General features: G+C 43.0%; 1 protein-coding gene across 6 annotated transcripts in view; it reads right to left on the bottom strand.

The window, feature by feature from the left end:
• The window catches only part of RTTN (rotatin), a 118,559-nt gene that overhangs the window by 48,045 nt on the left and 54,134 nt on the right, over nt 1–16,380 (bottom strand). For all 6 annotated transcript variants that reach the window (XR_014790169.1, XM_084849965.1, XM_084849967.1 and 3 more), the window contains exons 31-32: nt 16,088–16,246; nt 15,343–15,414 (exon numbers count right to left, since the gene is read on the bottom strand). Coding sequence is in view for 5 of the 6 variants with exons in the window: in XM_084849965.1 (XP_084706091.1) it covers nt 15,343–15,414; nt 16,088–16,246 (231 nt within the window). In the remaining variant the exon portion in view is untranslated. The remainder of the gene's footprint in view (nt 1–15,342; nt 15,415–16,087; nt 16,247–16,380) is intronic.

Raw genomic sequence — 16,380 nt, forward strand, 5'->3', positions numbered from 1 at the left:
GTGTGAGCAATCTCAGCTGAATCTCAGAAATCAGATGAACTGCTGAATAAGACATCCTCTGAATAAGGTTGCAGCTCATTGTTCCTAATGAATAACGGAAGCAATAATTGTGGAAACTGGTAAAATCTGCAGAAAGGTTCAACTGCATAAGAGAAATCAAGCAAATGCGGATAATTTATGCAGTTTTCAGAATTCATCACATCACGTAAGCATAGTGTTGTTTCCCCCACCCCACCCCTTTTTTTGCACATAGAAAACATAGTCCTGTGTATGAGAGACTTGCAAGGATATACATGAAAACAACTGAGTAAAATGTGTTTGGTGAACTCAGTTGGCATGCATTGATTTTTTGGCATTTTCGGGACTTTGAAGAAAGGGAGGTTGGTCACAAATGCTTGCGGTTGTTGTTTTTTTTTAAATACTTTTTATTTATTTTTGTCTTTATAAATGAAATAAACAATACCAACAATCTGATCAATAACTACAATTTCCCAACAATACAATATTCTTAGGAGGACACAACAATAATGAAAAGGAGAAGAAAGGAAAAGAAAAAAAGGGATTTTTTTCTTTTTCTTTTTTAAAGGATTAAATTTAAACTCCAATACACACAGGCTTCAGATCCCATTCTATTTTAAAAACTATATTTATAACATTAGCAATATTACAATTTAATAATCAACCTTACATTTAAATATCATATCATCAGTCTTATAGCAAGGAAGCAGGCCTACAGTTCATTCCCAGTAACCATATATTGCCCTTAAGTTAAAATATAATAGTAATAATAAAGCTTAACAGTTTAACCAACCAAAAATCTTACTAAATAGTCTTATAATAATGATAATAATAATAAAAAGATGAAATTATAATGTTATATAATAATAAAGCTTGGAAGCAACAACAATCAGTGATATATTTTATACTAGATATATAAATGAGTGTGCACAATACACCGCCAAACAATATATTTGAATACAGCATATCACATCCATTTTAGAGAACGAAAATTTAAAGAAAAATAAAAAAAAGAAAAATGAAAGAAAGCAAACGAATATATGTATAATCAGTTATCTCTGGCCTAGCCTGAATCACGCAGACTAAACATAGACAGTTAACAAAACTTGTTTAAAGATTCCAGTTCATGGGGCTGGAACAGAAATCTCACACATTTTTACATTTATCCATGCCTCCGCCATTTCATGATTTAGGAACTTCATCTGACCTTTAGAAACAATGCAAAATGTAGCAGGATAATTTAAGTGATATTGTAAGTTCATTTGTTTTGCCATATTTTTCACCTTGGTGAATTGCCTTCTTTTAACAGCCACCTCTTTGATGTAATCTGGAAATAACATAACTTTATCTTGTTTCCAGGAAAGGCTTCTACCCTCTCTTGCCAAATGCAGGATATAATACTTTGTGGAGATTCTTGCAAATTGGACTATAATTGTATAGTCAGTCCATTTAGCATTTGGCACACGAAATGCCTGCTCAATATCCAGTAAATAATCAGATGGCACAGGGAGTATCTCATGCAAAAGCTTGTCTACAAAGGTAGGCAAATTTACATCACTAGGCAAATTTTTAATACCAATAATACGTACATTGGATCTGTGCGTGAAGGCCTCCAGTTGGGAAATTCTGACAGAGAAATTTTTGAAAAAAGCTTGTGTCGTAGTTTCGTTTGTTGTCAGCCTATCTTGTAGCTCGTTAACCTTCGCCTCCATTTTTACCAAGAAGTGTTAATTAAATCTACAGCGCCTTGCAGGGCAGTGATGGAATTTTGAATTGAATCCAGCCTCTTGGCTTGCTCTGCAAATTGCGAAGATAAAGTTTTTATCAGAATAAATAATTCCACTATATCTTCTGTTCTCTGAGCTTTTGCCAAGGGAGGTACGGGAGGAGTGGATGGTGATGCAGTTCCTTTCTTTCTCCTCGCTGTAGCCATGTTTCTCTTCAAACAAATCTTGCAGGTCCTCAAATATTCCCAAATATTGTTGATATTTCTTAAACCATCCCTTAGATGTTGTTGGTATTTCTTAATCCATATATTACAATGGAACACGTCAGCCCTGTTTTCTCCTATTAGATAGGAGTTTCAAAACAGCTTTTTGCGATGGTTAAGCTCTGGGAGGGTAGTCTTGGAATCCAGCCCCCCCCCCCCCGCTGCCTCGTGGAGAGTACTTTTCTCCAAGATCTTATCCAGATGCTGCCTTGCCCCCCCCTTTTAATTCCAGAAGGGAGATGAAAAGGGTTTTCAACCTTTTAAAAAGCTGTTTGAGATAGCGTCCCACGGAGGCTCTGCAGAATGCTGCGAGGGCAACATTGGTTCCAACCGGAAGTCCACAAATGCTCATGTATTGAAGTGCCATATATTCTTTTCAGTTGTCAATATAAAAGCTTTACTTATTTCCATTACTATACTTTGAAATAAAACACAATGAGAATAATTAATCATTCTGTGCAGTTTTTGTTTTCAGTTTTATCTTACAGGATGACAATCCACATGCAGAACATATCAGCAATATGCATTGATTAAATCAAGCATGGCAACTGCCTCCTCTGGGAATTTTGCAGATGTTAAGCGTGATGACATTGAGTCAAAGTTTTGATATTTGGCTCTGTTGATGCCAATTTATGATTTCTTTGCCAGCACTTCACAGCCACAGGGGTGTCCTAAAACCCACTGGAGTCAGTTGCATGCTACAGTCTTCTGTGTGCAGTGACTTCAACCACCTTGAAGCCACATAACATCTTGTGACCTGATGACTTGGAATTACATGTGCTGCTTTACTGACTACAAAAAGGATTTCACTTCCAAGAGCAGGGAAGCTAAGAATCTACTGAACAGTAATATCAGCAAAATAACCACTCCAACAGTAAAGTATTGATTTCTTATTCTTTTGTATACTATTTAGTACATTGCTTATCTTCTTAAAGAATTCAGTACAAATATGTTACTTTTTTTCTTTTTGCAACATCCTCCATTCAGATAAATGCTGTCCACACTGGTAAACAAATAATGAGAACTAGAATGTAAAACTTTTTTTAGGCAAACCACTGCATGGTTTTCAATCAAACTTTAGCCTTTATTCACACATTACTGGCATGAATAGGAAAAGTGTCGTGAAAGGGATAGTATTTTTAGCCTGCCACCAATGTTGCACCACTTCTCTCACCATTGCTGTGATCACGGTGGAGCCTTCTTGTGCAACCTAGAACACTGATTATGCAGAGTTCCAAATTGCACGGTGAGCCTACTTGAATATAGTATAACTCCCCAAGTTATGCCAAACAGCAGGTGAGGTGTATCTTTGAGTACAGGGCTAAACCTGCGGCCCACACATGAATAGGACTTTTGTCAACCTTTAAAGAAATTTTGCATTCTCTCAATACTGGTGACATCTTAAGAATTAAATTATATCAGAAATCCTCTCTTTCTGTCTCTGTCTCTTTCACACACACGTAAAGAATTTGCCTTCCAAAATCATTTCAAACTATTAAATAATGATACAAACCATTTGTTTACAACCATGGCAATTGCATCAATACCTTTCCAAAGGAATAGTCTGACTAAAAATTGTATACATCCAATCTTCAATAAACACATATAAATCACTAATCTAATCTAACACCTATTAACACTTTAAAACTGTACTATCACACAGAAGCCTTGAGCAAAGTTGGTGTTATGTGTGTATATTAGGAGAGGGGAGGGCCGAAAGATATGTGACAAAATCTATTAGTGAAACATAAAATGGTGATTTAGCAGCAGTATCCTGGAATGTTAGGACAGTGTTTTTCCTTTTTTACAATACAGTACTTATATATTTCCTTAAAAATGAATTACACAGTCTCAAAAATCATTACTGATAGTTTAGTTCTAAAAGCTATCGTGTAGAAGCTCATTTTGGCTACTTCACAGTGGTCAAATTACCAGCCGTAGTGTACTTTTAAACCTTTACAAGAGCATAAGGGAACAACCCTAAATGCATATTGCTATTAAAATTAAAAGTTTATGGTGGCTCGCTTTACAGTTCTAAGGGACTTTTGGTAGATTTGACAATCCTTTGAAACATGTGAGAACTGCAGCTAGGAGAAAATGGATGTGTCTTGATCTGGAGGCTCTACTATGCACTGAACTTTGCATGGAGAGGTGGCTTTCCTCTTTTCCTCTCTCTCTCTGACTCTCTCTCTCTCTCACACACACACACACACTCCTCCCCACCCAATGATGGGCGATGCTTCCCTAGTATGCAGGTCATAAGCAGCATTCCCCAAATTGGAGAGAGTACAGTAGAATTACAGAATGAATCCAGCAGAGACCCTGCAATGCTTCTGATTTTGGCATGTGCCTTGGCGTCGCACCAGCACTTAGCGTTGCACTTCGAGATGCATGGAGGAGCATATGAAGACCCACCCACCACCTCTCCAAAATACCAGCAACCAGAGATACTAGCAGCAAATCGCAGCAGCAGAGGGCAGCAGCTTTAAAGACGAGGAAGAAAGGGGCAAACGCAGATCTTATCGGCTCCCTCTTAGCTGCTGCTCTCTTTTATATTCTTTTATACTGTTTTATATTTTACATCTTAACATTTTAATATGTGCCTGGGAAGTCCATTGAGCAACTCAGGGGGTCGGGGAGGTGCCACCATAACTGTGGTCACGGGTAGGGGGAGGTATAGCACTGGGGGATTAACAGGCCAGCTGAGGAGAAGAGGGGCTAGACACCTTATGGCTATCTCCTCTTCTGGTTCGTCCCCCAACCTGATGGTTCCTGGCGGCCAGTTTGCCCTCGTGTCTGGTGGTGCTGCTGCTGAATGCCAGGTCAGTCCAAAATAAAATCTCCCTCATCCATGATTTGATTGTGGATGAGGGGGCTGACCTTGTATGTATTACTGAAACGTGGGTGGGGGAACTGGTAGGGGTTACTGTCTCTCAGCTGTGCCCTTCTGGGTGCTCAGTGCAGCACCAACACTGACTCAAGGGTCGGGGGGGGGGGTTGCCGTGGCCTATAGGAATTCAATCCCTCTCTCTAGGCTTCCTGCTCATTCGAGTGCAGATCTTGAGTGTTTGTACTTGTGTTGGGTACCCAGGACAGATTAGGGATTCTGTTGGTGTATTGAGCTGATGGAGGTGGTCTTGGACTTGGTGTTGAGGACCCCTAGGATGATGGTCCCGGGGGATCTCAACTTCCATGCCAAGGCTGCTGTATCCAGGGAGGCTCAGGACTTCATAGCTGCCATGACAACCATGGGGCTGTCTCAAAATGTCACCGGCCCAACACATATAAAAGGACACACGCTTGATCTGGTTTTCTAGACTGGGCAGGAGGATGGTGATCTGAAAGTGGAGGAATTAACATCTGTCCGTTTATCATGGTCAGATCACTTCCTGTTGAGGTTTAGACTCTTGGCAGCCTTCCCCCTCTGCAAGGGTGGGGGACCTATTAAAATGGTCCACCCCCGGAGGCTAATGGATTCCAATGGATTCCAGAGGGCTCTGGGGGATTTTCCTGCTGGTATGGCTGGTGCTCTTGTCAAAGCCCAGGTTGCTCTGTGGAATGCAGAGATGACTCAGGTGGTTGACATGATCGCGCCCAAGCGCCCTCTCCCTCTGAGCAGAGCCCAGCCAGCTCCTTGGTATACACCTGAGCTGAGGGCAATGAAGCAAGAGGGGAGACGGCTAGAACGCAGGTGGAGGAAAACTCGTGCTGAGTCTGACCGAACACAGGTAAGAGCTCATTATCAAGCCTACTCTGTGGCGGTGAGGGTGGCAAAGAGACAGTTCTTTTCCAACAGCACTGCATCTTCTCAGTGTTGTCCAGTGGAGCTTTTCCAAGTGGTTTGTGGCCTGGTACTGTTACATTCTGGGCCAGGAAGAAAGACTGTGGAACCCTCGGTTGCACACTGTGACGAGTTTGCACGGCCCTTTGGAGACAAAGTCGCTCAGATTCATCATGAATTGGACACCACAATTAATGCCGTTCCATTGGTAGAGGCGTTCAGAGCACCGTCTGGTCCAGTTTTATTGGAAGAGTTTCAGTTATTGAGGCCTGAGGATGCGGACAAGGTGCCTGGACAAGTCTGATAGACCACTTGTGTGCTTGACCCTTGCCCTTCATGGCTTATTAAATCAAACAAGGAGGGGTTGTCCGGCTGGGTCCAGGAGGTTGTAAATTCCTCCTTGAGAGAGGGAGTGGTGCCGGCCGCTTTAAAGGAGGCGTTAATCAGACCACTCCTGAAAAAGCCTAACCTGGACCCGGAGAACGTTAACAGTTATAGGCCAGCAGCCAACATCCCCTTCCTGGGCAAGGTGCTTGAGCGGGTGGTTGCAGGACAGCTCCAGGCACTCTTGAATGAAACAGATTATCTAGATCCATTTCAGTCGGGCTTCAGGCCTGGTTTTGGAACAGAAACCGCCTTGGTCGCCCTGTGGGGTGCCGGGAGAGGGACAGGGGGAGTGCAACCCTGTTGATTCTCCTGGACCTCTCAGCAGCTTTCGATACCATCGACCATGGTATCCTTCTGGATGGGTTGTCTAGGTTGGGAGTTGGAGGCACTGCACTGCAGTGGTTCCACTCCTACTTGGATGGCCGATTCCAGAAGGTGGTGCTGGGGGATTATTGCTCTGTGCCATGGCAATCATGCCATGGGTTTCCACAGGGCTCTATTTTATCCCCCATGCTGTTTAACATCTTTATGAAACCTCTGGGGGAGGTTATCTGGCGGCATGGGCTGAGGTGCCATCAATATGCGGATGACACCCAGCTCTACCTCTCTTTCTCATCAAACCCAGCTGACGCAGTGGCTGTTCAGAATCAGTGCCTGGGCATGGTAATGGACTGGATGAGGGCTAATAAACTGAAACTCAATCCAGACAAGACGGAGGTACTGTTAGTGGGTGGTTCGTCTGCCCAGCTAGGTGATATTCAACCTGTTCTGGAGGGGGTTGCACAGGTTAGTAGTTTGGGGGTGCTCTTGGATCCAGAACTGTCACTTGAGGCACAGGTGAACTCAGTGGCACAGAGCACTTTTTATCAGCTTAGTCTGGTATACCAACTATACGCCCTTATCTGGGCAGAGATAGCCTAGCTACAGTTTTCCATGCTCTGATAACTTCTCGTCTGGATTACTGCAATGCATTATACGTGGGGCTGCCTTTGAAAAGGGTCCAGAAACTTCAGCTGGTCCAAAATAGGGCAGCAAGACTGTTAACAGGGACTGGCCAACGAGCTCATATTACGCCAGTACTTTTCCAGCTGCACTGGCTGCCAGTCCATTTCTGGGTCCGATTCAAAGTCCTGGTATTGACATTCAAAGCCCTTAATGGCTTGGGGCCAGGTCATCTGAAGGATCACCTCCTCCCATATGTGCCTCCCCAGACCTTAAGATCATCATCAGCGGCCCTTCTCCGTGAGCCCCAGCCAAAGGAAGTGAGGCGGGTGGCTACTAGGAGGAGGGCTTTTTCTGCTGTGGCACCCCGGTCATGGAATGAGGTCCCTAGTGAGGTTGGCCTGGCACCTACATTGTATTATTTCCAGTGCCAGGTGAAGACCTTTTTGTTTTCCCAGGCATTTTAGTATTTTATCTTTCTAGACTTTTAGCTTTGCTTTTTTAAATCTGTATTTTAAATCCCTGCATTGCTGCTAGGTTTTATTCTGGTTGTATTGTTATACTGTGGTTTTAATGTTTTATATGTTTTATATTGTTTTATTGCGTGCTCTGTGGTTTTAATTTTTGTGAACCGCCCAGAGAGCTTTGGCTATTGGGCGGTATAGAAATGAAATAAATAAATAAAATAAATACATTGTGTTTTGACACCCTAGCAGCTTAAATATATTGGCTTCAATCCAACAGAATGATAGTTTTATTCTGGTTTTAACGGGTGGTGCTTTACTTGTTGTTGTGTACTTTGTGTTTTATTATTTTAATTTATTGTATGCCACCCAAAAAACTATGGTTATTGTGTGGTTTAAAAATATAAGAAATAAATACAAGTTCACCAAAGGTATATCCTCTCTGCTCTAAAGCCACCTGTTTCCATTGAAAAGCCTTTTCAGAGAGTCAGAGGCCCCTCTTGAACAACATGGGATGTGGCATGGAGAGCGGCTCTGGAACATGGAAATCATCCAAAATCAAGTAGTTGCAACTTCTATGAACTTTTTTAGGATCCAAACTGATTGACCAGTTCACATAACCCTAGAAAAAACCCTCACATAACCCTTGAACAGGCCATGGGTTATGCAAGAGTTGTTTAACCCTCACACAACCCCTGCCGCCCAGGTTCGCACCAAACAACAAGCCATAGAAATTGCCAGCTGTGGCTTGCATGTTCAAAATGGCAGATGGCCCACACTGCGGCAGCCCACAGTGGGCTTGTTGTGATGTGCGAACTCAGTCACTGCATACTTGGATCTTTCTGTGCAATACAACCTAATAGGCATATTAAATAGGTGAAGAGCTATAACACTGTACAACGTTTAATGGGTTTAACAAGAGAGAACACATTGCATGGTGCAAACCAGGTCGCTGTGAAAAGTGGAAAAAAATACCCTACCCCAAACTCATCTATTGCAGAGAAAGGCAATAGACCTATCATCAGTGAGAGAGAGCTTATCAGAATCCAAGCTAATTTTTCACGCAATCAGACCTCCATTTGAGAAAATCCTCTCTCTCTTCAACAGTATCCCTTTAAGGTATTTGGCACACATTTTTCAGAGCTACACTGGTCACTCTGCCAGAAGGAGGTTCTAAAGATACAGTTCATGTAATTATGGAACTAGGAAACAAGACTGAGTATGACTTGTGTGGTGCACTAACCTCCTGAGGAAATCTGTTCTAAATCACTTCTGCCAAGTTCATCTTGGCTAAAACACAGGATGATATCTAGGCTACTGATATTTGTTTCAACTTGTTAGCAGCCATTTTAACAATGAGGCTTGATCCAAAAAATGCCACTCTGCATGCTAAAAGTATCTTCTGCTTACAGAATGATCATTTAATGGATTGCACTAGAACACTAGTGAGTTAGAAAAATGAAACAAAATCCAAAGATGTTGCTTCTGCTTTGCACAACCTACACAAATGGAAGATGGGAACTGCTCTATAACCTTTCTGTTATAGGCAGTTGTGAACTGCTGTGGCGGTGCAGTTGAAGGCACACTTGGAAGAAACTGATTATCTAGACCCATTTCAGTCGGGCTTCAGGCCTGGGCATGGGACAGAAACGGCCTTGGTCACCTTGGTAGATGATATGAGGAGGGCTCTGGATAGGGGTGAATGCTCCTTCCTTGTTCTCCTCAACCTCTCAGTGGCTTTCGATACCGTTGACCATGGTATCCTCCTGGACTGCCTGGAGGGGTTGGGCATTGGGGACACCGTATTGCGGTGGTTCCGGTCCTTCCTCTCTGGCAAGTACCAGAGGGTAGCACTGGGAGAGGAGGTTTCGGACCCGTGGCCACTTACTTGTGGGGTGCCACAGGGTTCCATCCTCTCCCCGATGCTATTTAACATCTATGTGAAGCTGCTGGGGGCTATCATCAGGAGGTTTGGGGTGCAGTGCCATCAATATGCGGATGACACGCAGCTCTACCTCTCGTTTAAATCTTCACCAAGGTTGGCCGTAGAATCCCTGTCCAAATGTCTGGAGACGGTGAGTGGCTGGATGGGGAGGAAAAGGCTGAAGCTGAACCCTGACAAGACCGAGGTACTTTTGGTGGGAGACAAGAGGAGGCTGGGGGATGTTGACCTGGTGTTGAATGGGGTACGGCTACCCTTGAAAGACCAGGTCCACAGCCTGGGGGTCATTTTGGACTCCCAGCTGTCCATGGAGGCTCAGGTGTCAGCTGTGAGCCGGACGGCGCTGTATCAACTCCATCTGATACGGCGGCTGCGCCCCTTCCTTCCCGACCACCTGCTCCCATCGGTAGTACATGCCCTGGTCTCCTCTCGTTTAGACTACTGTAATGCGCTCTACGTGGGGTTACCCTTGAAGACGGTTCGGAAACTGCAGCTGGTACAGAACGCGGCGGCTCGCCTGATTAAAGGCAGCCGCCGGCGAGATCACATCACTCCAGTGCTGAAGGAGTTGCACTGGTTACCAGTTGTTTTCCGGGCAAAATTCAAGGTGTTGGTTTTGACCTTTAAAACCCTATATGGTTCCGGCCCAGCCTATCTTAAGGAGCACCTCCAGCAGCACCAGACAGGCCGCTTAACAAGATCAGCCTCGGATGACCTTCTCTCTGTCCCATCAGCCAGGACAGCTAGACTGGTGGGGACGAGGGAGAGGGCCTTTTCTGTGGTGGCCCCCACTCTGTGGAACTCCCTCCCTAGGAAACTCCGTCATGCCCCCTCTTTAATGAGCTTCCGTCGTGCATTAAAAACGTGGTTGTTCAGGCAGGCATTTGGGGTGGGTTAGGGTATTTTAGAAAATGTTTTTATTGTAGAATTTTATTGTTTTAAACTGTTTTTATTTTATGTTGTACATCGCCCAGAGTGGCTGGGTGACCAGCCAGATGGGTGATTAATAAATTTAATAATAAATAAATAAATAAAAACTCTTCTGCTAGCACTTGCAGAATAAGACTAGTGTCTTATTTTCCGTCTGCCCACTGTTGGTTGGATCCATTCCATTTTTAAAAAACGTTTACATTTTAAAAACATTTTAAAAAAATGTTCATGAGACATTTTAAAAGTATTTCGCAAGCATATTAAAAACCATCAAGGTACAGCTTCAAAACTGACAAACTCAAACAGGCAGCCTACCAATTTTTCTATACCAATCTATGTTGGCATTGTTTTTACCTACAACAGGAATTCCATTTCCCTAAATCATCTTTCTGTGTCCCTGAAGCAGCTGTATTAAGATGCTTTAAAACTAATTATTCAAACAAGTCTTTAGAACACTGAGTACCTGCAAATTTCCAACTGCTTCCCTTTGCTACTGCTACCTTTCGAGGGGAGCAGAGGCAGGAGCCACAACAGTTGGACATCAGCCTGGGTGAAAATGCCAGCCATCAGGAAGACTGAAAACATCTGGCTACTGTAACAATGAATTTCCCTCCTTGGGCCAATTACTGTAGCCGCAAGTTTCATTACAGAGCATAAACCTCATATATTATTTCTGGAGATGCCCTGTTTCTGCCATGGCAATGGCTGGAGACCTGGAAAGGCCTCAACACCAGCAAGATGACTGGGATGGGAACTTTAAAGGTCACTGGTTCCCCACTATCCCAGTGGCTACAAGGAGTTCTAAGGCTTGGAACAGTTGATATCATGGGTACAGAGCAGCAGCAGTACTGGAAGCAGGAACCTCTGGTGATCAGGGAAATGCTCTCTGAAAGACATCTGTTCCCTAGTACCTCCCTTTTGCTGCTGCTGCTACTGCCTTTGAGGAGAACAGAACCAGAAGCCACAAGATACCATCATTTAATATCACTGACAGCACCTGGTATTCTGAAAACAGGCAGCTTTAAAGAGGACACTTGTTTTTCTTTGCCTCAGGAATCCTCTCAGAGCAGCAGGACAACAATATTTAGGAAGCATCTTCTCCATTGTTGGGATATACTTCATTGGATCCATCCTTGTGAGGACAATATCCAACCATAACTCAGATTTTACTATTGTGAGCCAGTTTAAAAACAATGATAATTGAAAAGCAGTATACAAATATTGTAATATAAAGTACATAACATAAATTACATGCATCAATTACCCCAAATTATGCACAACTCCATTATGTCGATGGGAAAAAGATTAGGAACATGCTTCATATTGAAGTGAGTGGGACTGGGAATGCTCTTTAGCTAGATGATGTCCTAGGTTAATTTACTAGACATTTTTACATCCATTCTGTAAGGTTAGCATAACTTAAGAACTATAAACTTCTGTCCAGTACACAAAGAATACTTTAATAATGAATATAAATGTGTGCCTCTTCATGGATCACTGCCTTGTTGTGGCGAAGGGGCTTGCGTAACTCAGTGAAGCCATAAGCTATGCCGTGCAGGGCCACCCAAGACAGACAGGCCATGGCAGAGAGTTCTGACAAAATGTGGTCCACTGGAGAAGGAAATGGCAACCCACTCCAGTATTCTTGCCAAGAAAACCCCATGGAACGTATCACAAGGCTAGAAGACATGACGCTGGAAGATGAGCCCCGCAGGTCGGAAGGTGTCCAATATAGTACTGGGGAAGAGCAGAGGGAATTTCCAAGTAGCGCCAGAAAGAGTGAAGCGGCTGGGCCAAAGCTGAAAGGGCACTCAGCTGTGGATGTGTCTGGTGGTGAAAAGAAAATCCGATGCTGTAAAGAACAATATTGTTTAGGAACCTGGAATGTAAGATCAATGAATCAAGGTAAGCTGGAGGTGGTCAAACATGAGATGGCAAGATTGAACATCGACATCTTGGGAATCAGCGAACTAAAATGGACACGCATGGGCGAATTTAATTCAGGTGACCATTATATCTACTACTGTGGGCAAGAATCCCTTAGAAGAAATGGAGTAGCACTCATAGTCAACAAAAGGGTGGGAAAAGCAGTACGATAGAACGATCTCAGTACAAATCCAAGGCAAACCATTCAACATCACAGTAATTCAAGTCTATGCCCCAACCACTGAGGCTGAAGAAGCTGAGGTTGATCGGTTCTATGAAGACCTACAACACCTTCTAGAATGAACACCAAAAAAAAGATGTCCTTTTCATCATAGGGGATTGGAACGCTAAAGTAGGAAGTCCAGAAATCACCGGGATAACAGGCAAGCATGGCCTTGGTGTACAAAATGAAGCAGGACAAAGGCTAATAAGAGTTTTGCCAAGAGAACACGCTGATAGCAAACACGCTTTTCCAACAGCACAAAAGGCAACTCTACACATGGACATCACCAGATGGTCAATATTGAAATCAGATTGATTATGTCCTTTGCAGCCAAAGATGGAGAAGTTCTATACAGTCAGTCAAAACAAGACCTGGAGCTGACTGTGGCTCAGATCATGAGCTGCTTCTGGCAAAATTTCAGCTGAAATTGAAGAACGTAGGGAAAACCACTAAACCATTCAGGTATGACCTAAATCATATCCCTTATGAATATACAGTGGAGGTGAGGAATAGATTTCAGGGATTAGACCTGATAGACAGAGAGCCTGAGGAACTATGGACGGAGGTCCGTAACATTGTTCAGGAGGCAGCAACTCAATCCATCCCAAAGAAAAAGAAATGCAAGAAACCAAAGTGGCTGTCCAATGAGGCTTTACAAGTAGCTGAGGAAAGAAGGGAAGCGAAAAGCAAGGGAGAAAGGGGAAGATATATCCAACTGAATGCAGAGTTCCAGAGAATAGCAAGGAGAGACAAGAAGGCCTTCTTAAATGAACAATGCAAAGAAATTGAGGAAAACAATAGAATGGAAAAGACTAGAGATCTTTTCTAGAAAATCGGAGATATCAAGGGAACGTTTTGTGCAAAGACGGGCATGATAAAGGACAAAGAAGGCAGGGACCTAACAGAAGCAGATGAGATTAAGAAGAGGTGGAAAGAATACACAGAAAAACTATACAGGAAAGATCTTAATGTCCCTGATAGCCATGATAGTGCGGTCACTGAACTTGAGCCGGACATCCTCGAGAGTGAAGTCAAGTGGGCCTTAGGAAGCATTACTAACAACAAAGCTAGCGGAGATGACAGTATTCCAGCTGAGCTATTTGAAATCCTAAAAGATGATGCTGTTAAAGTGCTGCACTCAATATGCCAACAAATTTGGAACACCCAACAGTGGCCACAAGACTGGAAAAGGTCAGTTTACATTCCAACTCCAAAGAAGGGCAGTGCCAAAGTGTGTTCAAACTACCGTACAATTGCGCTCATTTCACATGCCAGCAAGGTCATGCTCACAATCCTACAAGCTAGGCTTCAGCAGTATGTGAACCAAGAACTACCGGAAGTACAAGCTGGGTTTCGAAGAGGCAGAGGAACTAGAGATCAAATCGCCAACATTCGCTGGATCATGGAGAAAGCAAGGGAATTCCAGAAAAGCATCTATTTCTGCTTCAATGACTACGCTAAAGCCTTTGATTGTGTGGATCACAACAAACTGTGGCAAATTCTGAAAGAGATGGGAGTACCAGACCACCTTACCTGTCTCCTGAGAAACCTGTACGAGGGTCAAGAAGCAACAGTAAGAACCGGACATGGAACAACCGATCGGTTCAAAATTGGGAAAGGAGTACGACAAGGCTGTATATTGTCGCCCTGCTTATTTAATTTATATGCAGAGTACATCATGAGAAATGCCGGGTTGGATGAATCACAGGTCGGAATTAAGATTGCCTGGAGAATTATCAACAACCTCAGATACGCAGACGATACCACCCTAATGGCAGAAAGTGAAGAGGATCTAAAGAGCCTCTTGTTGAGGGTGAAAGTGGAGAGTGCAAAAGCTGGTTTGAAACTCAACATTCAAAAAACTAAGATCATGGCATCTGGCCCCATCACTTCCTGGCATATAGAAGGGGAAGAAATGGAAGCAGTGACAGATCTTATTTTCTTCGGCTCCGAGATGCAGACGGTGACTGTAGCCATGAAATTAAAAGATGCTTGCTCCTTGGGAGGAAGCTATGGCACACCTAGACAGCATAGTAAGAACCAGAGACATCACCTTGCCGACAAAGGTTCGTATAATCAAAGCTATGGTTTTCCCAGTAGTAATGTATGGCTGTGAGAGCTGGACTATAAGGAAGGCTGAGCGCCAAAGAATTGATGCTTTCGAACTGTGGTGCTGGAGAAGACTCTTACGAGTCCCCTGGACTGCAAGGAGGTCAGATCAGTCCATCCTAAAGGAAATCAACCCCGACTGCTCATTGGAAGGACAGATACTGAAGCTGAAGCTCAAATATTTTGGCCACCTAATGCAAAGAGAAAACTCGCTGGAAAAGACCCTGATGCTGGGAAGGATTGAAGGCAAAAGGAGAAGGGGATGGCAGAGGATGAGATGGGTAGATAGCATCACGGATGCAATGAATATGAACTTGAGCACACTCCGGGAGAGAGCGCAGGACAGGAAGGCCTGGCGTGCTATGGTCCATGGGGTCACGAAGAGTCGGACACGACTTAATGACTGAACAACAACAACAACAAATAAATGTGTGTGTGTGTGTGTGTGTGTGTGTGTCCTTTTGCCACTCCTTCCTAATTTTACTGAAGATATGGTAAGAATTTGCATTGATTTACACATCTAAATTTATCTAAAGTAGCTTGCACCCTTTCTTCCTTCTAACAAGGTTATAAAATAGTGGACATAATTATACTGACGAACAATGGCAACAGATCAAGTCAACTAGTCACCTGCCAAATGGGGTCTTTAACCTCTTCAGTGGGCAGTGGAATCACCAATAGATTCTGAAGAATAAATGCAGCCTACAAAGAGAAATCAAACATCAACAGTGCCATCTGGCTGCAGTTAAATAACCTAAGCCAAATAGCCAGCTTCAAATATATACTAAATCATTATAAGTGAAATGACTATGTGCAAGCCACTATTATTCTTCTATTTTAATAGCAATCTTCCAGAAGATATTTGCACTTTAATTTTTTCAGCTGGCATTAAAGAAAAAGTCAAATGTCAGATTGTATTGTAAAGTTGAGGCAGCTATATTGAGGCAAGAAAGAAAACCTTCCCATTTTATTTTTTAGAAGAAATTCTTATTCAGATTCTTACCCAGAACCATAGCATAAATAGCTGGAATTCAATTACAGAGAATAGGTGCATGCATAAAACATATTGTTAGTAGTAATAACTTTAATTGTTGATACTTCAGCTAATTCTCTGAATGTTGCCTTCTGCATATTACTCTCACCTAGTACAGAAACAGTTGGCTTCCTTTACATTTAAAATAATTATGGGGACTTTTCAGTGATGTGTACAGGGGCTGAGATGGGGGAGAAGGGCAAGTCAAAGACTGGCTATGCAAGCTGCCTTCCCCTCGCACAACTACTGTCTACAATACAGTTATTAAAAGCGCAATCTAATTAAAATTTGCCTTTGAGAACACTACCACAAGACATTTCAGAAGGAGCAGGATATGCCTACCTCTCTTCGGACCATACTGCATTCAGATTTGTCCAGAAGGATGTTAATCACCGTTCCCCATAAGCCTCCTGATATATCCCGGCAGCTTTCAGCTAAAGCAAAGGAACCTGCTTCAAATGATGTAAGTGCTGATCCTATTGCAAGTGAGGTGAACTTCACCTAGAAATAATGAGAATCAAATACATTTACACATTAAAACCCAACATTGCACTAACCTAATACTTACATTTTATAAAGCATTTTCACCACTCAAAAGTGCCTTGAAAAATTACGAATCTGTTGTTAAGGCCAAT

This window comes from Heloderma suspectum, chromosome 4 (genome assembly GCF_057233095.1).
Source record: "Heloderma suspectum isolate Gila_16-S chromosome 4, 16-S_ref, whole genome shotgun sequence".
Taxonomy (NCBI): domain Eukaryota; kingdom Metazoa; phylum Chordata; class Lepidosauria; order Squamata; family Helodermatidae; genus Heloderma; species Heloderma suspectum.